This window comes from Scyliorhinus torazame, chromosome 7 (assembly GCF_047496885.1).
Source record: "Scyliorhinus torazame isolate Kashiwa2021f chromosome 7, sScyTor2.1, whole genome shotgun sequence".
NCBI lineage: Eukaryota > Metazoa > Chordata > Chondrichthyes > Carcharhiniformes > Scyliorhinidae > Scyliorhinus > Scyliorhinus torazame.
Window position 1 is genome coordinate 295,594,565 of NC_092713.1, and position 24,446 is coordinate 295,619,010.

The 24,446-nt window shown below is 49.8% G+C and overlaps 1 protein-coding gene across 1 annotated transcript in view; it reads left to right on the plus strand.

Moving 5' to 3' along the window:
• Positions 1-24,446, plus strand: part of kif3a (kinesin family member 3A) — a 112,219-nt gene that overhangs the window by 56,900 nt on the left and 30,873 nt on the right. Inside the window, exons 10-14 of the mRNA XM_072512631.1 lie at positions 2,826-2,982; positions 13,421-13,601; positions 18,518-18,628; positions 19,473-19,598; positions 22,438-22,491. Of these exons, the coding sequence (XP_072368732.1) occupies positions 2,826-2,982; positions 13,421-13,601; positions 18,518-18,628; positions 19,473-19,598; positions 22,438-22,491 (629 nt within the window). The remainder of the gene's footprint in view (positions 1-2,825; positions 2,983-13,420; positions 13,602-18,517; positions 18,629-19,472; positions 19,599-22,437; positions 22,492-24,446) is intronic.

A 24,446-nucleotide genomic window follows, 5' to 3' on the forward strand; every position in this document is an offset into this window, starting at 1 on the left:
TCATAAGGTTAGTAGTTTGTGTAAGATTTGAACTTGATGCCATTAGAAAGAATATGTTGGTACATGTTTCTGTGGAGCATCATATACCTTTTTGATAATAGGAAGAAGAATTGAATGAACGGAGATAGAAACTGAACTAAAAATGCTATCAAAATAGTATTGATGGAGTCTAGAGTTGAGTAGTGTGGAGAAATGAAATGAAAGGAAGACCCGAAGCACAGGACCATGGGGAAGTCTTCTTGGGCAGTCCCTCAGTGTCGAGGATGACTTGCTTCCTCTCTGGGGACGTGGGTTCTGCAGTGGTTGAATAGTCCAATCCTGGATCCACCGACTCTAACACAAGTTTGGCAGGTGGTGTTTGGTGAGGTGGGTGGGTGGGACGTTCTGGATTCTGCGTTCCCCTTCTGCTGTTTGCGCTTGACCTCTACGTGCTCCACCCGACGATGCTCTAGGTGATTGCTGCCCTCGCAGATGCTTTTTCTCCAGTTTGTGCGTTCTAAGGCAAGTGATTCCCACGTGTCGATGGAGATGTTGCATTTATTTAGGGAAGCTTTCAGTATCCTTGTAGCGTTTCCTTTGCACTCCTAATGATCGCTTGCCATCGCGGAGCTCGGACTAGTGCATTTGTTTTGGGGGTTTTGTTTTGGGCATGTGGACAATGCACCCATTGCACCTGGTCGAGTGTTGCCTGGGAGAGGATGTTCACGTTGGTATGCTGATCCTGCCAGTCGATTTGCAGGATTTTGCGGAGACAATATTGGTGACATCGCTGCTCTGGGCAGGCGAAGGCCAGCTTAAAGAAGAAGGTGGCAGATACACCAACTTCTGGAAAGGCAAAGCAGAAGAAAAGCACGGCCTCTACAGGGTCGGCTTTGGCATAAAAAACAAATTTGTCGGTTGCCTCAACGATCACAAGTGTGGGGTGAGCGAACGACTCATGACCCTTCCGACTCATCCTGACCCAGAAACAGCACATCACAGACGTCATTGCCGACACCTCAACCCTAGATGCAGCGGATGAAACAAGAGGCATTCTACTCCAGCGTCAACCAATCGCTTTCCCGCATCTCAAAAGAAGCCAATTCTCAGCGACTTCAATGCTAGAGTCAGAAAGGACATAAAACTTTGGAATGGCATGTTGGGCAGGGAAGATGTGGGGGAAAACAAATGCCAACGGAGTCCTGCTCATGACAAAATGTTTAGACCATGACCTGGTCATCACGAACGCCGTATTCCACCAGCGGAACATGCAAAAGACCTCATTGCAACACCCCGCTCTCAAGCACTAGCACTTAATAGACTACATCATTGTCTGAGCAAGGAACCACAAAAATGTCCGCATCACCAGCACCCTGACTGGAGCCGATGACTGCTGGACTGACCACCGACTAATACGTTCTACCGTCTCAATGCAGAAGTAGGATTATGTCCGTGGCCCTAGTTTCTCATGGGCTCCTTATTTTAAATCTAAAAAGGAAACATTTCATAATATTGTTTGTCTATTAACACTAATGGAATTTCTAACTTCCTATTTTAGAGCAATTATTTTTATGCAAAATTATTTTTATGCAAATTATTACAAGACCTAACCCAGAAAATAGATTACAGTGGTTATATAAATACACATGCATTATCTGAAAAACAAATTCATTTTATCATGAATGTGTTCATTAGGGGCACCTGGAATTTCATATTATAAAATGAAGGGGAACAGCAATCCAAAATGGTGTGGTATGATGGTACACAAATTGTAGTCCTAATATGGCTGGGCAATTAATGTACTGTAACCTATGACTTTGTGGTAATTTGTTCTAATCTGAACAAGTACAACCTAGATCAAAATTTGACATAGGTCACCCTATAGGAATTTCTAGTTTATCAAAGGGCAGGTTTGTCAAAATTTAGAATCGACATGGTATCATTACAGACTGGTAGTTCGATCACCCATGATCTAACTGAATGGTGCAGCAGATTCAAGGATCTGTTTGAACTCCTGTTCCTATGTTTTTAGTGCAAAGCTGCTTACAATGTAGCAATATTTTGAAAGTGTTACACTTAATGCATGGGGAAATTATTCACGAGTTTCAAAACCTCACACACCCCGAGTTCATGTCAGTTTGTTTGCACTTGATTAGCTCACATAAGCATTACCTGTTAAGTTAATAATGCTGATTCTTTTTTTTTCTGAAATCCTTGAACAGCTGTTTTATTTCCACAGCCACTTACACCTTTTAAAAATAGAATTCACGTAAACCAGTTTAAAAATAATTTCAAAATATGAAAGTACCTAAAAAGTGTTCTTGCCGGAATTTCTTTTTTTTTAACCAGTGACTTAACATGTCTTGGGAGTTGTTCCTTTATGGAGATTGTGTTCTTTCACTGGCATGTTCTTCTTGTATCTCTGCATGGGTGATATTGGTGTCTTGCAGTGAGCTATTCCAGCTCCTTCACATTAAATGTTTTTCTTTAATCAAGACTGCTTGTTGGTGTTACCGGACCCAGCCATGTCTGTTGCTCAGACAGCTGAGCACTCCGTCTTAGCATGGCGCAAACTTCCCTTGAGTGCCCCAGCTGGCCCCTTACCCAGCTGCTCCAACCTTTACTTGACAGCCTAGAATATCCAGGTACAAAAATAAGCAACAGACAGCTCTTTCCTATCGTGGAAAATACATAATGGAAATTTGGTGTTCATTTTGAAACAAAGGTTTTCAGCATCGTTTTAATTTGTGTTTAATCACATTATGATTGTGCTAATGCAGGTCACTCGACTGACAAAATATAAATATGATCTGCCTAGTGAGATGAAACCATTTTTTCCATTAAAGGAAGAAAGAAAGTATCTCCTGAAAAAATGGCAGAAATGCAGGCAAAGATTGATGAAGAGAGAAAAGTCCTTGAAGCCAAGCTTGACATGGAGGAGGAAGAAAGGAACAAAGCCAGAGCAGAACTAGAGAAGAGAGAGAAAGACCTGCTGAAAGCACAGTAAGTAGATTAAAATAGGAGTTCAATGAATGAATGATTTTTAGATTCGAGTCACTAAAGTTAGTAAATTACATTGAGAGAAGTATGGGCTTACATTAAAACAAAAAAATGAACAGAAGTGGGCTTGTTTTCATTGGAAAAAAGAATAAAAATAGATGTGGTCCACATCATTGACTTGATTCTATGCTAATTAAGCCATCATTTTCACTCACTCTAATGAGCAGAAATTCACGAACTGGCAAGCACAGATGTCTTGAAGTGCTGAAAAGTATGAATCTATGCAAGTTTTAAACTCATGATGTGAGACTGTTAGCGATCATGTAATCAAATTTGCCAATTTTATGATGGAAACGTTCTGCAGATGGGCTCCATCAGATATTTTATTTTAAAAGGTTCTGGATACATATCTGTATTTAAAAGTAGATTATATCATGCTCCATAGATTGCAGGGACTCCTTATTCTGAATATGACTGAATTACCTTTAAAATACAATAGGTTGGAATTGAATAATTTTAGGTTGGTACTTTTAAGGAGTAATGATTACATAATCTGAAAAAACGTCCAACTAGCAAATAAATATTTATTTATATATGCACGCATGTAATTACTGTGCTGAATATTATTTATGAACAAATTGAATAGCAAATTCTGGTGAGCCCCCCCTTTGTAAGCTGCGAGAAAATGACATCTCGCCATCTTTCTTTCCATTCAAATGTATTGAACATTACATTTCCGTGCTGCTGTTGTAGTTAGAGGTGAAAGACTCAACAGAAAGTGGGGCCTTATCCATTCCAGTGATACCGTTTTTTTAATACCGTGGTAAGTCCTAATTAGTGGCAAACAACCTCTGGCACTGAAATTAACTTTTGCAAGTGGGAGTCTCGTCCTTTTAATTTTTGTTGAGGATTACCAAAAATGTTAATACATTGGGTGGAATTTTCCGCTGGTGGAATTTTATGCTCCTGCTGAAGTCAACGGACTGTTGAATGGCTCATCGTGTTTTCTAACCCCACCCACTCCGTGATGGGACCATTTTTTTTTTTTTTGCTCTTTCAGTCTATACAAATACTTTGACTACAGGAAAAGGTCAGATGCTAGAAATCCTGCAGTGAGTAGCTCACCTCTTAATTTCCCATTGTCTGCCTACCAGCCGCAAGGCACAATTCAGGAATCCTCCTGTGATGGAATACTCTCTTGTCTGATGAGTGCAGCTCCAACGAAATTCAAGAAGCTTGACACCAGTCATGATCAAGCAGCCGCTTGATTGGCACCCCATCCATAAGCATTCACTCCCTCCACCAGTAACACAGTGGCAGCAGTGTACCGTCTACAAGATGCACTGAGAAACTTGCCAATGCTCCTTCCAAACACACAACCGCTACCATCTAGAAGGACAAGGACAGCAGATGTATGGGAACACCACCACCTGGAAGTTCCCCGCCAAGCCATACATACCTGATTTGGAAATATATCACCATTTTCTTTGTTGTCGTGGGTCAAAATCCTGGAACTGCTCCCTAACAGCACTGTAGGTGTACCTATATCACATGGACTGCAACTCACCCACCAGGGTAATTAGAGATGCACAATAAATGCTAGCCTAGCCAACGATGCCCACGTCCCATGAATGAATAAAAATGGGAGTGAGATTTTCAAAGAGCTAGTGTATGCTTGATGAGATGAATGACTTCCAGATTATATAATGTTGGGTTCCAAAGCCTTTGCTGTATCTAATCTACTTAGCTATTTCTTGATATTACTTGGATTTGATTGAAGTGAATTCATTGGGGCTACAAAGGTTTATCAGATGGCTCCTAGCATGGTGGGACTGAGTCAGTTAGGATTATATTCGCTGGAGTTTAAAACAATGAGGGGAAATCTATGAAATTCTAACAGGACTAACCAGAGTAGATGCACAAAGGATTTCCTGATGGCAGGGGAGTACTGAACCAGGGGTCGCAGTCTGAGGAAACTGGGTAGATCATTTGGGACTAGGATGAAGAGGAAGTTCATCACCCAAGAGTGTGGTGAGCCTGTGGAATTCAGTACCACAGAATGCAGCTGAGGCAAAAACATTGTCAGCGAGATTCTCTGTTCCTGAGACTAAGTGTTGACGCCGGGGCAGGATTCGTGGACTTCTCCGACAGCAAAACTGGCACCACACCTGGACCGATTCAGCTATGTTTGAAGGGCTAGCACCGGTGCAACGTGGAACACGGTCGATTCCAATGGAAAATGGTGTTGAATTTGCCTGGGTCAGGATTGACACTCCAGAGGCTGACAAGCTGCAGATGCATATTCGCACTCCACTCCCCACATGCACACATCCCAGCCAATAAGATGACACTGGTTGTCCTGGAGCGCACCCATCTCGCTGATGAGTCGGCTGGGGCCAGATGGCACCTAGGGGGTTGCCTGGGGGGACAGCCATACGACACATGGCACTAAGTTCACAGTGGGCAGGCTGCGGCAATGGAGTTTTGCGCCAGTCCACCCCGAACCCACAGCCCCCTCACACACTTTCCATATTCACTCTCTCTCTCTCTCTCTCTCTCTCTCTCTCTCTCTCTCTCTCTCTCTCTCTCTCTCTCTCTCTCTCTCTCTCTCTCTCTCTCTCTCTCTCTCTCTCTCTCTCTCTCTCTCTCGCCCTCATCAGCCACAGCACCCATTTCACGGCATCAAAACTGATTCTCCGCCCATTCACCTTTCCCGATTTCGGCATCGGCCGACGGAGAATCCCGCCCTGTATATTTTCAAGAAGAAGTTAGATATAGCACGGGATGACAGGGAACAAAGGGTATGGGGGCGAGGCAGAATAGAATGATCCGCCATGATCATAATGAAAGGTGGAGCAGGCTTGAAGGGCCAAATGGTCTAGTTCTGATCCTATTTTCTGTGTTTCTATGATCCCCTGCCTTGACTCTATAGTGAGGGATATACCATGTTCTGGGTTACCAGATCGGTTCTGAACCTATCCCATGGTGACAAAGTGACTCGACCAGCTTGATCACCAGTGGTGCTTCCAAGCCTCTCAAGGTGACTGAGATGGAAGATCCCTTCCAGAGTGCATAATGTGCCCTTGCTACCATCCCTGCTACATCCCAAGTGGTGTTCAGCATGGAGGAACTGATTCATCAGTTAAAGCAAGATGATGGTTTCAATCAGCAGGAGGTTTCCGTGCCCATGTTTGACTTGATGCTTTGAGATTTCTCGGGGCCTGGAGCCAATGTTGAGGACTCTTTTTTTCCTATACCACTATGCCCCCACCTCTGGTGAGACTGTCTTGCAGGTTCTGAAGGCATACTTCAAGGTGTTGATGCAGAAGCCTGGATGAAAGGTATGGGGCGCGATTCTCCGCTCCCGCGCCAGTTGGGAGAATCGCCTGGCGCGCCATTTTTCCAGGCGACGCCGGTCCAACGCCCTCCCGCGATTCACCCAAGTGGCGAGAACTGCCCCGTCGTGTTCTGCGCGGCGCAGGCCGGAGAATCGCCCGAGACACCCAAAATGGCGATTCTCCGCTATCCCCGCTATTCTCCGGCCCGGATGGACCGAGCAGCCTGCGTAATACGACGGGTTCCCACCGGCGCCGTCCACACCTGGTCGCTGCCGGCGGGAACAGCGCGGAAACACTGGGGGGACGGCCTGTGGGGGGGAGGGGGGGTTCCTGCACCGGGAGGGGGCCTCAAATGGGGTCTGGCCCTTCCCTTCCCTTCACCTGAGGAAGGAGCAGCGCTCCAAAAGCTAGTGATATCGAAACAAACCTGTTGGACTTTAACCTGGTGTTGTAAGACTTCTTACTGTACTTGCAGTCGGAGAACACTTCAGCAGTCAAGGGCATTCAGCCTCTGATCTCCGGGTAAGCGTTCTCCAAGGCTGCCTTCAGGACGCGCGACAACGCAGAATCGCCGAGCAGAAACTTATAGCCAAGTTCCGCACACATGAATGCAGCCTCAACCGGGACCTGGGATTCATGTCGCATTACATTCATCCCCCACCATCTGGCCTGTGAAATCCTACCAACTGTCCTGGCTTGACACAATTCACACCTCTTTAACCTGGGGTTACCCCACCTCAGGATCTGTAAAGATTTAATCACCTGCTAATGCTCGCATTCCAAGCATTGTCTGGCATCTTTGAATTTGTCTATATATATGTTTCTGGAACATACCTCTTCATTCACCTGAGGAAGGAGCAGCGCCCCGAAAGCTAGTGATATCGAAACACACCTGTTGGACTTTAACCTGGTGTTGTAAGACTTCTTACTGTGATGGGAAGATTAGTGATTTCTCCTCAAAGCAGTTGCAATACTGATAAAATGCCTTTGCTGGATGACACGATGGGACTGCAGCCCCCGCCTACCCTCAACATTTTTTGGCCCCCACACCTCTTTGCGAGCAAAATCCCTTCCATTGCAGTTCCACTCCCTTTTCCTCATGTCCCTTTGCTGTTATCTTTCTGCTTAATGCATTGGCTAGAATTTTGTCAGCACAGTGAAGGCCCGACAATGGGCCAAAAGCTGGGGGAACCCTGCCTCTGCCGTTTGTAGGATTGTTGGCCACATTCTTTGGCTGTTCAGCTAATTAGTTATGGTTGAGGTTCCTGTCTAGCTTTGAAAGAGGGCCTCCTTCCCAAGAGCTGCTAGCTAATCGGAGAGCCAGCACCTGAGCAGCCTCGCTACTGGGACCTCACTTAATGGAGGATGCCATGGGAGGAAGCCTTCCTCCCAACCAGTTAAGTGAGGGCTGGGGCTAGTTGGACAGTGTAGCGCACAAAGACTCCGTGAGACGAATAGAGTGAAGTCGATGAGGCTTTATTAAGCGTGTCTGTTCCCCCGCAGCTCGATAGTAGAATGGCCTGCGGGGGAGGACTCCGGCTTCTTATACTCCGCCTTCAGGGCGGAGCTAGAGGTCAACGGCCAACCAGGACCCGGGATCTGTCAGCCAATGACATTAGGGCTTCCAGTCCCACATGACCCCCAATACATACTACCACATTCACCCCTTGTCAAAAATGAACCCGGCGGGGTGATGCTTCGTATGGTGGTAAGGGTTTACAGGCTGGTCCTGGGAGGAAAAAAAACATTCACATGGCAATACAGTATTGTACAATTTTGTCCTGTTTCGACTATTTACAGAGGGTATAGGGAGAAAAGCAAAATGTCCTTGTGAAAAGTCCATATTTTGATTTAGATCGATGCCACGAGTCGGTCGGGCGGTCTGGTCGTCCGTGTCGATCGCCTCGGTCCCGGTGGTGGTGGTGGTGCTTGTACCGGTGTTGTCGTCTCCGGGAGCCTTACGGTTTCAGCTTGGGCTTTAATCTTGGTCGGGCCTGAGGGGAGGGGAACCGATCCTCCTGGGAAGGGGGCGGTCGCGGGGTGCGGCGGTGGCAGGAAGGGGGGGGGGGTTGGGTGAATGGTGTCGGGGGGGTGTGTGTGTTGCCGGCGGGCGCCAGATCCCGCAGGGAGACCGTGTCCTGTCGGCCGTCGGGGTACTCCACGTAAGCGTACTGCGGGTTCGCGTGGAGGAGGTGAACCCTTTCGACCAACGGGTCCGCCTTATGTGCCCGCACATGCTTTCGGAGCAAGATGGGTCCTGGGGCCGCCAGCCAGGTCGGCAGCGACGTTCCAGAGGAGGACCTCCTAGGCAAGACAAGGAGACGCTCATGAGGCGTTTGATTGGTGCTCGTACATAAAAAAAACGACCGGATGGAGTGGAGAGCGTCCGGGAGGACCTCCTGCCACCGTGAAACTGGGAGGTCCCTGGACCGTAGGGCCAGTAGGACGGCCTTCCAGACCGTGCCGTTCACCCTCTCTACTTGCCCGTTCCCCCGGGGGTTGTAGCTGGTCGTCCTGCTTGAGGCTATGCCCTTACTGAGCAGGAACTGGCGCAGCTCGTCACTCATGAAAGAGGACCCCCTGTCGCTGTTGACGTATGCGGGGCAACCGAACAGTGTGAAGATGCTGTTCAGGGCTTTAATGACTGTGGCCGCGGTCATGTCAGAGCAGGGAATGGCAAATGGGAAGCGGGAGTATTCGTCCACCACATTAAGAAAATATGCGTTGCGGTCGGTGGAGGGGAGGGGCCCTTTGAAATCGAGACTAAGGCGTTCAAAGGGGCGGGAAGCCTTAATCAGGTGCGCACCATCCGGCCTGAAAAAATGCGTTTTGCATTCCGCGCAGATGTGGCAGTCCCTTGTGATTGTACGGACCTCCTCTAAAGAGTATGGGAGATTGCGGGAGTTGATGAAGTGGAAAAACCGAGTGACCCCCGGGTGGCAGAGGTCCTCGTGGAGGGTTTGGAGGTGGTTAATTTGTGCGTTGGCACATGTGCCGCGGGATAGGGCATCGGACGGCTCGTTCAGCTTTCCGGGACGGTACAAAATCTCGTAGTTGAAGGTGGAGAGCTCGATCCTCCACCTTAAGATCTTGTCGTCTTGATTTTGCCCCGCAGTGCATTATCGAACATGAAGGCTACCGACCGTTGGTCAGTGAGGAGAGTGAATCTCCTGCCGGCCAGGTAATGCCTCCAATGTCGCACAGCTTCCACTATGGCTTGGGCTTCCTTTTCCACTGAGGAGTGGCGGATTTCTGAGGCGTGGAGGGTCCGGGAGAAAAAGGCCATGGGTCTGCCCGCTTGGTTAAGGGTGGCCGCTAGAGCTACGTCGGAGGCGTCGCTCTCGACCTGGAAGGGGAGGGACTCGTCGATGGCGCGCATCGTGGCCTTTGTGATATCCGCTTTGATGCGGCTGAAGGCCTGGCAAGCCTCTGTCGACAGAGGGAAGGTCGTGGTCTGTATTAGGGGGCGGGCCTTGTCTGCGTACTGGGGGACCCACTGGGCGTAGTATGAAAAGAACCCCAGGCAGCGTTTCAGGGCTTTTGGGCAGTGCGGGAGGGGGAATTTTTGGAGGTTGGCGTCGTGGTCCTGCTGGTCGTGGCCGCAGATGGTTACATTGTCGAGATACGGGAACGTGGCCCGCAACCCATGTTGATCAACCATTCGGTCCATCTCCCGTTGGAAGACCGAGACCCCGTTTGTGACGCCAAATGGGACCCTTAGGAAATGGTATAATCGCCCATCTGCCTCGAAGGCTGTGTACTTGCGGTCACTTGGGCGGATGGGGAGCTGATGGTAGGCGGACCTGAGGTCCACGGTGGAGAAGACTTTATATTGGGCAATCCGATTGACCATGTCGGATATGCGGGGGAGAGGGTACGCGTCTAGTTGTGTGTACCTGTTGTTGGTCTGGCTATAGTCTATGGCCATCCTTTGTTTCTCCCCTGTCTTCACTACTACCACCTGCGCTCTCCAGGGACTATTGCTGGCCTGGATTATGCCCTCCTTTAGTAGCCGCTGGACTTCGGACCGAATGAAGGTCCGGTCCTGGGCGCTGTACCGTCTGCTCCTAGTGGCGACGGGTTTGCAATCCGGGGAGAGGTTCGCAAACAAGGACGGGGGTTGCACCTTTAGGGTTGCGAGGCCGCAGATAGTGAGTGGGGGTATTGGGCCGCCGAATTTGAACGTAAGGCTCTGTAGATTGCATTGGAAATCTAATCCCAGTAAGGTGGGGGCGCAGAGTTGGGGAAGGACGTTTAGTTTGTAGTTTTTGAACTCCCTCCCCTGCACCGTTAGGGTAACTATGCAGAATCCTTGGATCTGTACGGAGTGGGATCCTGCAGCTAGGGAAATCTTTTGTGCGCTGGGATAGGTGGTCAATGAACAGCGTCTTACCGTGTCGGGGTGGATAAAGCTCTCCGTGCTCCCGGAGTCGACTAGGCATGGTGTCTCGTGGCCGTTTATTAGCACCGTTGTTGTCGTCGTCGTCTGGAGTGTCCGGGGCCGAGCTTGATCGAGCGTAATTGAAGCGAGATGTGGTTGTAGTAGTGGAGGGGGGTCCGTTGTTGCCGTCCAAGATGGCGTCGGGGACGAACAGAATGGCCGCCCCCAAACATCGCACGTGGCTGGGGGGGAGTAACAAGATGGCGGCGGGGGTGGACAAAATGGCCGCCCCCACGCGTCGTACAGGTCTGGGGTGGTCCAAGATGGCGGCGCCCTTCCTCCCTTCGTGGTGGCCGGGACCCAAAATGGCGGCGTCTGCGGGTCGCGCTGGGGGGGCTGGGGAGCGCTCGGACCGCGCGGAGCTCCCTCACCGGGGACAGCGGTGGTCGGGACCCAAGTTGGTAGCGCCGGCGGGTCAGACGTGGGGCGGGGGGGGGGGCGTTAGGGGGGCGCAAAACTCCCTCTTCTTTCTCCGTGGAGTGTGGTGGTCGGGACCCAAAGCGGTAGCGCTGGCGGGTCATATATGGGGTGCGGGGGGGGGGGGGGGGGGGAGAGAGAGTGTTGGGAGCGTAAGCGGCGTGCAGGGCTCCCTGTTCTCCCGGGACCGCGGTGGTCGGGACCCAGAGCGGCTGCGCCTGCGGGTCGTACATGGCGTGCTGGGGGGGTTGGGGAGTGTAAACGGCTTGCAGGGCTCCCTGTTCTCCCGGGACAGCGGCGACCTCGCGGGACCGGCACACAACCACGTAATGGCCCTTTTTCCCCGCAGCTCTTGCAGATAGCTGCGCGGGCCGGGCAGCGCTGCCGGGGGTGTTTCGCCTGGCCGCAGAAATATCAGCGGCCGCCCCCGGTGCGACTTGGCGTTTGGACCGCACAAGCCTGTGGGGTGTCCGGGGGGGGGGGGTGGGTTTGTCGCAACGGGTACGTACGGAGCCCAGTGGGCTGCCGCGCGGTCGGGGCCGTAGGCGCGGGTATTACGCGTGGCCACGTCTAGGGAGGCTGCTAGGGCCCGGGCCTCAGAGTCCTAGCGACTCTCTTTCCGGAAGTCTTTGGCGGATTTGGGAGGAAGTCATACCTGCCACAAAAGCATCGCGCATTAACATGTCCGTGTGTTCATTTGCGTTCACCGAAGGGCAGCTGCAGGCTCGTCCCAAAATCAGCAGCGCGGCGTAGAATTTGTCCATCGATTCTCCGGGACCCTGCCGTCTCGTCGCGAGCTGGTAGCGAGCGTAGATTTGGTTAACTGGGCGGACATAGAGACTTTTCAGTGCTGCGAACGCCGTCTGGAAATCCTCCGAGTCTTCGATGAGGGAGAAGATCTCCGTGCTCACCCTCGAGTGCAGGACCTGTAGTTTTTGGTCTTCTGTGACCCGGCCGGTGGCCGTTCTGAGGTAGGCCTCGAAGCAAGTCTGCCAATGCTTGAAGGCTGCTGCCGCGTTCACTGTGTGGGGGCTGATCCTCAGGCATTCCGGAATGATCCTGAGCTCCATAGTCCTTTTTAGGCACGCTTAATAAATTGTAGCGCACAAAGACTCCGTGAGACGAATAGAGTGAAGTTGATGAGGCTTTATTAAGCGTGTGTGTTCCCCCGCAGCTCGATAGTAGAATGGCCTGCGGGGGAGGACTCCGGCTTCTTATACTCCGCCTTCAGGGCGGAGCTAGAGGTCAACGGCCAACCAGGACCCGGGATCTGTCAGCCAATGACATTAGGGCTTCCAGTCCCACATGACCCCCAATACATACTACCACAGACAGGTCCTGATATGGTTGGTGAGAGCAGGGCAAGGAGGGTTCCTCTTGGTAAGGATGGGGACCATTGCCACTAGATGGGGATATGGGGCTAGTGGTGCCCTCCATGGACATAGAATGCCTGATTGGGAGCCTGCCCCCCCCAACCCTGAACATGTTGGGAAGCCAGCAGGGTTCATCAGGCGGATCCCATTGTACTGTAGGTTCTGCCATCAGTGGTGGCATTATGGAGGCCATTACTTGGCCAGTGTTGCAGGAGTACACAGTGTTGCATACTCACCCTGGCTTCCCTGAGGAGGCTGCAGTTTTTTCCGGCACTGCTGGCCGATCCAGACAGTGTTGCTCACAGCACTGACTGTCTCTGCCACCAGCACCCAGGCACGGCGACCGGCGGCAGCTGGCACCCTCCTTCCCGGGCCGGGTATAGGGTCAACCGCCTCTCCTCCACCGCGTCCAGGAGGGTCTCCAGCTCGGTGTCCGTGAAACGGGGTATCCTTGATGCCATCTTGTTGGTTGGGGTGGTGTGTGTGGGGAGTGAAGTGTGTATTTGCGGTTTCAGCTTGTCGGCCTTCTTCTGAGTGTCAAATCTCCGATCTGGCGAATCCGGCACCGTTTCTCTTTGGAATCGATTGTGTTCCACGCGGCACCGGTGCTAGTCCCTTAACAGTAGCTGAATTGGCCCAGGTGCGGTTCCCGCTTTTCTGTTGTGGAACTCCTACACCAGCGCCAACAAGTACAAAATCGCCGGTCAATCTGAATTGCAATGCTTCACAGTCCAACAGTACTTTGATTTTCTTTAAGAATGCCGCGGTTTACCTATATTTATATTTTTTTACACTCATTGAAGAGAATTTGCATCTTAATACGTTCTTAATATAAATGAGCGTAATGGGGCCCTTTTACTGGAATTCTTAAGGGTGGAACATCAGACCTTGTTGGAAAAATTGTCGGCTTTAGAGAAGAAGGTGATTGTGGGAGGAGTGGATCTTCTGGCCAAAGCTGAAGAACAAGAGAGATTATTGGATGAGTCAAATTCTGAGCTAGAAGCGCGCCGGAATCGTGCAGAGCAACTTCGGAAAGAGCTGGAGGAAAAAGAGGTAATGCAATTACTATTCTTAACACATTTCTTAGTATCACAAAATAGAAATTCTGCCTTGCTGTTATCCTACAGTTTACAAGCCTTTAAAGCTTCAGCTTGGCGTCACTTAAACCCCACTTCTTGATTTACTACTGTTTTCAATTTTGGTGGCGTCCCATGTTTTAGACCTTGGCCATTTTACACCGTTATCTTAATTTAAAAAGACAAGTTTCAAGGTTGTAGGTGAATAGCTTTGCTGTGCAATCTAGGTGAACAAAAGTATTTAAGCATCAGCACCCTTTTCAACATTAGAGAAGCAAGTGCATTCAGAACAGTAAAACATCAATTTATTTGATCTGGAAAATAGTAAATGTACAACTACTGACTCTATTATATACATGCAGTCACTTCTTTAGACTCAGGCAATTTGCTCCTCAATTGCACCAAATGCTGCTTGCTTATCTTGTACTGTTTCTTATGCTAACCTACATGTTAAATTCAATTCTTTCAGCACTGTGTGTGTGTTGGCTCAGATAAGTTATAGGATAGCCATAAATTTTCTTCTCTGTATAGTTCTTGCGAAAGACGTTCCTGCTTGTAGCAAGGCTCCTAAGAATAAAACAATCCTAAAAGGGTGTTACATAGAACATAGAACAATACAGCGCAGTACAGGCCCTTCGGCCCACGATGTTGCACCGAAACAAAAGCCATCTAACCTACACCATGCCATTATCATCCATATGTTTATCCAATAAACTTTTAAATGCCCTCAATGTTGGCGAGTTCACTACTGTAGCAGGTAGGGCATTCCACGGCCTCACTACTCTTTGCGTAAAGAACCTACCTCTGACCTCTGTCCTATATCTATTACCCCTCAGTTTAAAGCTATGTCCCCTCGTGCCAGCCATTTCCATCCGCGGGAGAAGGCTCTCACTGTCCACCCTATCCAACCCCCTGATCATTTTGTATGCCTCTATTAAGTCTCCTCTTAACCTTCTTCTCTCCAACGAAAACAACCTCAAGTCCATCAGCCTTTCCTCATAAGATTTTCCCTCCATACCAGGCAACATCCTGGTAAATCTCCTCTGCACCCGCTCCAAAGCCTCCACGTCCTTCCTATAATGCGGTGACCAGAACTGTATGCAATACTCCAAATGCGGCCGTACCAGAGTTCTGTACAGCTGCAACATGACCTCCTGACTCCGGAACTCAATCCCTCTACCAATAAAGGCCAACAGTCCATAGGCCTTCTTCACAACCCTATCAACCTGGGTGGCAACTTTCAGGGATCTATGTACATGGACACCTAGATCCCTCTGCTCATCCACACTTTCAAGAATTTTACCATTAGCCAAATATTCCGCATTCCTGTTATTCCTTCCAAAGTGAATCACCTCACACGTCTCTACATTAAACTCCATTTGCCACCTCTCAGCCCAGCTCTGCAGCTTATCTATATCCCTCTATTATATTCCACACTATCGACAACACCACCGACTTTAGTATCGTCTGCAAATTTACTCACCCACCCTTCTGCGCCTTCCTCTAGGTCATTGATAAAAATGACAAACAGCAACGGCCCCAGAACAGATCCTTGTGGTACTCCACTTGTGACTGTACTCCATTCTGAACATTTCCCATCAACCACCACCCTCTGTCTTCTTTCAGCTAGCCAATTTCTGATCCACATCTCTAAATCACCCTCAATCCCCAGCCTCCGTATTTTCTGCAATAGCCTACCGTGGGGAACCTTATCAAACGCTTTGCTGAAATCCATATACACCACATCAACTGCTCTACCCTCCTCTACCTGTTCAGTCACCTTCTCAAAGAACTCAATAAGGTTTGTGAGGCATGAGCTACCCTTCACAAAGCCATGCTGACTATCCCTGATCATATTATTCCTATCTAGATGATTATAAATCTTGTCTCTTATAATCCCCTCCAAGACTTTACCCAACACAGACGTGAGGCTCACCGGTCTATAGTTGCCGGGGTTGTCTCTGCTCCCCTTTTTGAACAAAGGGACCACATTTGCTGTCCTCCAGTCCTCTGGCACTATTCCTGTAGCCAATGATGACATAAAAATCAAAGCCAAAGGTCCAGCAATCTCTTCCCTGGCCTCCCAGAGAATCCTAGGATAAATCCCATCAGGTCCCAGGGACTTATCTATTTTCAGCCTGTCCAGAATTGCCAACGCCTCTTCCCTACGTACCTCAATGCCATCTATTCTATTAGCCTGGGGCTCAGCATTCTCCTCCACAACATTATCTTTTTCCTGAGTGAATACTGACGAAAAATATTCATTTAGTATCTCGCCTATCTCTTCAGACTCCACACACAATTTCCCATCCCTGTCCTTGACTGGTCCTACTCTTTCCCTAGTCATTCGCTTATTCCTGACATACCTATAGAAAGCTTTTGGGTTTTCCTTGATCCTGCCTGCCAAATACTTCTCATGTCCCCTCCTTGCTCGTCTTAGCTCTCTCTTTAGATCCTTCCTCGCTACCTTGTAACTATCCATCGCCCCAACTGAAACTTCACACCTCATCTTCACATAGGCCTCCTTCTTCCTCTTAACAAGAGATTCCACTTCCTTGGTAAACCACGGTTCCCTCGCTCGACGCCTTCCTCCCTGCCTGACCGGTACATACTTATCAAGAACACGCAGTAGCTAATCCTTGAACAAGCCCCACTTATCCAGTGTGCCCAACACTTGCAGCCTACTTCTCCACCTTATCCTCCCCAAGTCACGTCTAATGGCATCATAATTGCCCTTCCCCCAGCTATAACTCTTGCCCTGCGGTGTATACTTATCCCTTTCCATCATTAACGTAAACGTCACCGAATTGTAGTCACTGTCCCCAAAGTGCTCTCCTACCTCCAAATCCAACACCTGGCCTGGTTCATTACCCAAAACCAAATCCAACGCGGCCTCGCCTCTTGTTGGCCTGTCAACATATTGTTTCAGGAAACCCTCCTGCACACACTGTACAAAAAACGACCCATCTATTGTACTCGAACTATATCTTTTCCAGTCAATATTTGGAAAGTTAAAGTCTCCCATAATAACTACCCTGTTACTTTCGCTCTTATCCAGAATCATCTTCGCCATCCTTTCCTCTACATCCCTAGAACTATTAGGAGGCCTATAAAAAAACTCCCAACAGGGTGACCTCTCCTTTCCTGTTTCTAACTTCAGCCCATACTACCTCGGAAGAAGAGTCCCCATCTAGCATCCTCTCCGCCACCGTAATACTGCTCTTGACTAGCAGCGCCACACCTCCCCCTCTTTTGCCTCCTTCTCTGAGCTTACTAAAACACCTAAACCCCGGAACCTGCAACATCCATTCCTGTCCCTGCTCTATCCATGTCTCCGAAATGGCCACAACATCGAAGTCCCAGGTACCAACCCATGCTGCCAGTTCCCCTACCTTGTTTCGTATACTCCTGGCATTGAAGTAGACACACTTCAAGCCACCTACCTGAACACTGCCCCCCCCCTGCAACGTCAAATCTGTGCTCCTGACCTCTATACTCTCATTCTCCCTTACCCTAAAACTACAATCCAGGTTCCCATGCCCCTGCTGCATTAGTTTAAACCCCCCCAAAGAGCACTAACAAATCTCCCCCCCCCAGGATATTTGTGCCCCTCAGGTTCAGATGTAGACCATCCTGTCTGTAGAGGTCCCACCTTCCCCATAAAGAGCCCCAGTTATCCAGAAATCTGAATCCCTCCCGCCTGCACCATCCCTGTAGCCACGTGTTTAAATGCTCTCTCTCCCTATTCCTCATCTCACTATCACGTGGCACGGGCAACAACCCAGAGATAACAACTCTGTTTGTTCTAGTTCTGAGCTTCCATCCTAGCTCCCTGAAAGCCTGCCTGACATCCTTGTCCCCTTTCCTACCTATGTCGTTAGTGCCAATGTGGACCACAACTTGGGGCTGCTCCCCCTCCCCCTAAGGACCCGGAAAACATGATCCGAGACATCACGTACCCTTGCACCTGGGAGGCAACATGCCAAACGTGAGTCTCTCACGCTCCCACAAAATCTCCTATCTGTGCCCCTGACTATCGAGTCCCCAATTACTAATGCTCTGCTCCTCTCCCCCCCTTCCCTTCTGAGCAACAGGGACAGACTCCGTGCCAGAGGCCCGTACCCCATGGCTTACCCCTGGTAAGTCTCTCCCCCCCCCCCCCCCCCCCCCACAAGTATCCAAAGCGGTATACTTGTTTCTCAGGGGGACGACCGCAGGGGATCCCTGCACTGACTGCTTTTTCCCAGTCCCTCTTACAGTTACCCACCTATCTCCAATCTTTGGTGTAACTAATTCCCTGAAGCTGCTATCTATGACCCCTTCTGCCTCCCGAATGATCCGAAGTTCTTCCAGCTCCAGCTCCAGTTCCCTAACTCGGTCTTGGAGGAGCTGGAGATGGCAGCAATTCCTGCAGGTAAAATCAGCAGGGACACTAACTGCATCCCTCACCTCAAACATCCTGCAGGAGGAACATTGCACTCCCTTCCCTGCCATTCCTCTAACTTTCTACCAAGATCTGGCTAACAACTAAATTAAATTTTTTATAAAAAATAATAATAATATAATAAAATATGGTACTTACCTCAGACAAATGGGTTTTATTATTAGGTTAGAGGAGGAGGGCGGGTGGGAGACACTACACGTGTAATGTCTCGGGTTTCCTCTCCACCAGAATTTATTGGTGAGGGTCTTCCCAGACGTCCGCGGGTCGACTTCCTGTTCCCGCCTAAAACACTAATTTAAAAAAAAAAAAAAATTCTCAGCTCCTGCTGAAATTGACTAACCAGCCAGCTCCACTCCCGCCGAAATCAACTGTTGCATCCACGTATATTGGTACAAGCTAACCTAGATAGTAAGTTAATGTCCTTTGTCGTCTTTTTTTCCAATAAATAGCAAGAACGTTTGGACATTGAGGAGAAGTACACCAGTTTGCAGGAGGAGGCCCAGGGCAAGACAAAGAAACTGAAGAAAGTTTGGACAATGTTGATGGCAGCTAAATCTGAGGTGAGAAGATAGCACATTTATGGAGGTGCTGCTATGATTTTTCAGTTGTTTTCTTTGTATAGTATTGTTTATCGTACCACCGTATCAAAAGATTTCACATGACGAACTTGTTGTATGAGGAATTGTTGAGGACTCTGGGTCTGTACTCGTTGGAGTTTAGAAAGATGAGGGGGATCTTATTGAAACTTACAGGATATTGTGTGGCGTGGATAGAGTGGACGTGGAGAGGATGTTTCCACTTGTAGGAAAAACTGGAACCAGAGGACACCATCTCAGACTAAAGGGACGATCCTTTAAAACAGAGATGAGGAGGAATTTCTTCAGCCAGATGGTGGTGAATCTGTGGAACTCCACAGCAGAAGGCTGTGGAGGCCAAATCACTGAGTGTCTTTAAGACAGAGATAGATAGGTTTTTGATCAATAAGGGGAACAGGGGTTATGGGGAGAAGGCAGGAGAATGGGGATGAGAAAAATATCAGCCATGATTGAATGGCGGAGTTGACCCGATGGGCCGAGTGGCCTAATTCTGCTCCTATGTCTTATGGTCGTAGAAAAATCTGAAAGCCAAACTGTTTTAAATAATTATTTAGTTGAAAGAAGCATCAAAAATGAATAAATGTATTAAACAATCCCAAATATTTTGCTTAATTGTAACAAATGATTGAAATGACTCTTCCACATAAAAGTAAAGCTCTTTCACTTGACCTTGTTGGTAATCAGTAGAGATCGAGTCTTACTGGAGATATCCCCTTTACCCAGTTTCTCTGCATTACATCTTTGAGGTGTGTGCTTCATGGCATGATGACCGTTCTGATTCATTATTCTGTTCTTTTTTTATTCAAAGATGGCAGACTTGCAGCAAGAACACCAACGTGAAATTGAAGGATTACTGGAGAATATAAGACAGCTGAGCCGAGAACTCCGTCTCCAGATGCTTATTATTGACAACTTTATTCCACAAGAATACCAGGTTAGGCAGAGATTCTTAATGAGTTGTTTATGTTGGGGTTTTTGATAATGGAAAAATTGAATGTTTAACTCTCGTGCATTGAGGCAGTGGTTGTTTATATTATACAGCTTCCATGGATAAGGAATATTTTTCATAGCTGTGGACAACACGGGCGGGATTCTCCGACTCCCCACCGGGTTGGAGAATCGCCGGGGGGCGGCATGAATCCCGGTCGGGGGCCATTGGCAGTGGCCCCCCTGGCGATTCTCCGGCCCGCGATGGGCCGAGTGGCCGCCCGTTTTTCGGCCGGTCACACCAGCGTATGTTACGACAACTATTTACCGGAAGAACCTGGATCCACGGGCGGCCTCGGTGGGGGGGGGGGATATCTGGTCCTGGGAGTTGCCCCCATGGTGGAGCCTACCGATCCGCACGCGGGCCTATGTCCTGGGGGCACTCTATTCCTCCGCGCCGGCTGGTGTAACACTCCGCGATGGCCGGTGCGGAGATGACCCCTCCCCGCGCATGCATTGGAATGATGCCAGTACACGCTGGCGCTCCTGCGCATGCGCCAACTCGTGCTGGCCGGCGGAGGCCCTTCAGCGCCGGTTGGCGTGGCGCCAAGCCCCTTGCGCGCCAGCCGGCGCAGCGCCAACCACTCCGGCCACTGCGCATGCGCTGGAATGACGGCAGCATCCGCTGGCGCTCCTGCGCTTGCGCCAACTCGCGCTGGCTGGCGGAGGCTCTTCGGCGTTGGTTGGTGTGGTGTCAAGCCCCTTCCGCGCCAGCCGGCGCGGCGCAAACCACTCCGGCCCCAGCCTAGCCCCTGAAGGTGCAGAATCCCACCTTCGGGACGGCCCGACACCAGAGTGGTTCACGCCACTCCTTCGCACCAGAGTTGCCCGCCCCACCGGTTCGCGGAGAATCCCGCCCCACTAGTCTATATGTGAGTCTTTGGACTTTTAATAGAAAATAGTCTAAATTGAAATATAGCACAGAAACAAACGAGAAATTGACATGCATTTATTCTGTGACTGTTGATGTTCGTAAAGAATGAATATTTTCTTATTTTTGCAGATTAGAAGGCCATCCTTTTTTGTGCATTTTATTTAAAATCTAATTGAGAGCAATGTTTTAAAAACTTTTTTTTACATCACTAACTCTTTGTTCATCTTTTCCAATCAACTTTGAAATATTGAAGGAAAGCATTCCGTTCAAAGCCATTTGATCCCCTCCATTCCCCAAGTAATATTAGCAAGCTGTGAATCTAATAGAAATATTTAATTCTATGCATAAACAAAAGATTTGTATGTTTTCTTTGGTTTTGCAAAGACATTCAACTCATGTCATCTTGATTTTTGTATAGCATACTGTAAGTTGTTGTGAGATACCGATTAGACAGATTTCATAAATGGAACTTGCATACATCCACAATGAAAATAACTTTGATGGATATTTTGAAATGTTGGTGTTTTAGATACCATACAAAAGGACATTACGTTCGAACAATTAAAATTGTCTCAACCCGCCCTATCTCTAGCCTCTTGCAGCCCTACAAACCTTTGAGGTCTCGCCGCTTATCCAATTCTGACCTCTTGCACTTCACTGATTGTAATCACTCCCTTGTTGGTGGCTGAGCTTTCAGATGGCTTGGTTCTAAGCTCTGAAATTCCTTCCCTAAACTTCTTAACCTTTGACCTTTCCTCTTTTAAGATGTTCCTTAAAACTAATCTTTTTGATCTAACTTTTGGGCATGTATTCTGATGTACCCTGATGTAGCTCGGAATTTTTATAGATATCGGGCGAAATTCTCCCCCAACGGCGCGATGTCCGCCGACTGGCGCCTAAAATGGCGCCAATCAGACCGGCATCGCGCCGCCCCAAAGGTGCGGAATGCTCCGCATCTTTGGGGGGCGAGCCCCGACATAGAGGGGCTCGGCCGGCGCCGGAGGGATTTCCGCCCCGCCAGCTGGCGGAAACGGTGTTTGTTGCCCCGCCAGTTGGCGCGGAAATGACATCCCCGGGCGGCGCATGCGCGGGAGTGTCAGCGGCCGCTGACAGTTTCCCGCGCATGCGCAGTGGGGAGAGTCTCTTCCGCCTCCGCCATGGTGGAGGCCGTTGCGGAGGCGGAAGGGAAAGAGTGCCCGCACGGCACAGGCCCGCCCGCGGATCGGTGGGCCCCGATCGCGGGCCAGGCCACCGTGGGGGCACCCCCCGGGGTCAGATCGCCCCGCCCCCCCCCCCCCCCCCCCCCCCAGGACCCCGGAGCCCGCTCGTCCCGCCGGTAAATACCTACTTTAATTTACGCCGGCGGGACAGGCAATTTCTCGGCGGGACTTCGGCCCATCCGGGCCGGAGAATTGAGCGGGGGGGCCCGCCAACCGGCGCGGCCCGATTCCCGCCCCCGCCGAATATCCGGTACCAGAGACTTCGACAACCGGCGTAGGCGGGATTCACGGCGGCCAACGGCCATTCTCTGACCCGCTGGGGGGTCGGAGAATGACGCCCATGGTTCTTGAATGCCACGGGAGAATTTACTATATTAAATGTACCACATAATGTAGTTGTTAATTGTATTTAATATTTTTAGGACGGTCAGTGATTATGTCAGTTAAAAAGAAATTGACATTGGTTAGTTTAGTAAGGAGTATTTGTGAAAATTCTGGTCCATAATTTGTAAAGATGATAACTGAATTGTAGATAATGAAGTTCTGTCATACTCTTTTGGAACCTGATGAATTTTTGTCAAGCACGCTTTATAAAAAGAAACTGTTTACTAAACTGGATTATTGCTCATTTTGTATTTATTATGTTGATGGAGGATGGCAGGTTTGTTTAAATAAATGTTTATTCCTTCTAGGAGATGATTGAGAACTATGTACACTGGAATGAGGACATTGGAGAGTGGCAGCTGGTAGGTTTCTACAGTCAATAAATTGGAACACCAAATTTTGTACCCATCTGATGCAAGCTTTATGTAGGCCAGAGATATCTGTAAAGCTGCTGTGTGCTGAACATCTTTAGAACTGTCAACTAGAGGAGTTGCAGTATTTCTATTTCTACTATACACTTGTTAACTCTAGATATCACTCACCTAGCTCAGATTAAATGTACTGTTAAATCAAATGCAGTAGCTTACATAAGGTGTGATTCGTTGATAAATGTACCAAGTACATTCCTTTAGAATTCATAGTGCACTATTTGTGTTTTTAAAGCCAATGCTGAAGCATGACTATGGAAATAAAGACAATTGTCTACTACTAGGGGAGGGGTTCGTCAGGTGGGTTATGCTGTTGTACGAGGTCCCGATGGCGAGTGTGGCCACGAACAAGAGGAGGTCTGAGTACTTTTGGTTGCATCAAGGGACGAGGCAGGGGTGTCCCCTATCCCCCCTGCTCTTCGCACTGGCGATTGAACCCCTGGCTATGGCACTGAGGAAGTCGAGGAACTGGAGGGGGCTGGTGCGGGGTGGGGAGGAGCATAGGGTGTCGCTCTATGCGGACGACTTGCTGCTATATGTGGCGGACCCGGTGGGGGGAATGCCGCAGGTAATGAGGATCCTCGGGGAGTTCGGGGATTTCTCAGGGTACAAGCTCAACATGGGGAAGAGCGAGTTGTTCGTGGTTCACCCAGGGGACCAGGAGAGGGGGATTGGCGAGCTCCCACTAAAAAGGGCGGAGAGGAGCTTCAGGTATTTGGGGGTCCAGGTGGTCAGGAGCTGGGGGGCCCTGCATTGACTTAATTTCACGAGGCTGGTGGAGCAAATGGAGGAGGAATTTAAGAGGTGGGACGCGTTGCCGCTGTCCCTGGCGGGTAGGGTGCAGTCAGTCAAGATGACGGTGCTCCCAAGGTTTTTGTTCCTGTTCCAGTGCCTCCCCATTCTTATCCTGAAGGCCTTCTTTAGGCGGGTCAACAGGAGCATAACGGGGTTTGTGTGGGCGCGAGGGACTCCGAGGATGAGAAGGGTGTTCCTGGAGCGGAGTAGGGATGGGGGGGGGGGGGGGGGGGGGACTGGCGCTGCCCAACCTCTGTGGGTACTACTGGGCAGCCAATGCAGCGATGGTGCGCAAGTGGGTGATGGAGGGGGAGCGGGCGGCATGGAAGAGGCTGGATACGGCGTCTTATGAGGGTACGAGTCGGGAGGCACTGGCAGCGGCGCCGCTGCCGCTCCCTCCAATGAGGTATACCACGAGCCCAATGGTGGCGGCTACCCTCAAAATTTGAGGGAAATGGAGGCGGCACAGGGGGGGAAGTGGTGGCCTCGTGTGGACCCCGATACGGGGGAACCACCACTTTGTCCCAGGGAGAATAGATGGAGGGTTTTCGGGGTGGCACAGGGCAGGGATAAGAAGGTTGGGGGACCTGTTTGTGGATGGGAAGTTCGCGAGCCTGGGTGAGCTGGAGGAGAAGTACGGGTTCCCCCCGGGAAACACCTTTAGGTATCAACAGGTAAGGGCGTTTGCCAGGCGGCAAGTGGTGGAATTCCCTCTGCTGCCGCCACGCACGGTACAGGTCAGGGTGCTCTCGGGTGTGTGGGTTGGAGAGGGGAAGATCTCGGCAACGTACCAGGTGATGCAGGAGGAGGAGGAGGCCTCGATGGAGGAGCTGAAAGGTAAGTGGGAGGAGGAGTTGGGGGAGGAGACGTGGGCAGATGCCCTAGGGAGGGTGAACTCTTCCTCTTCGTGCGCGAGGCTCAGTCTCATACAGTTTTAGGTGCTGCACAGGGCACATATGACCGGGACAAGGATGAGCCGATTTTCTGGGGGTGAGGACAGGTGTGTTAGGTGCTCAGGGAGCTCAGCAAACTACACCCATATGTTCTGGGCATGCCCAGCGCTGGAGGAATTTTGGAAGGGCGTAGCGAGGACG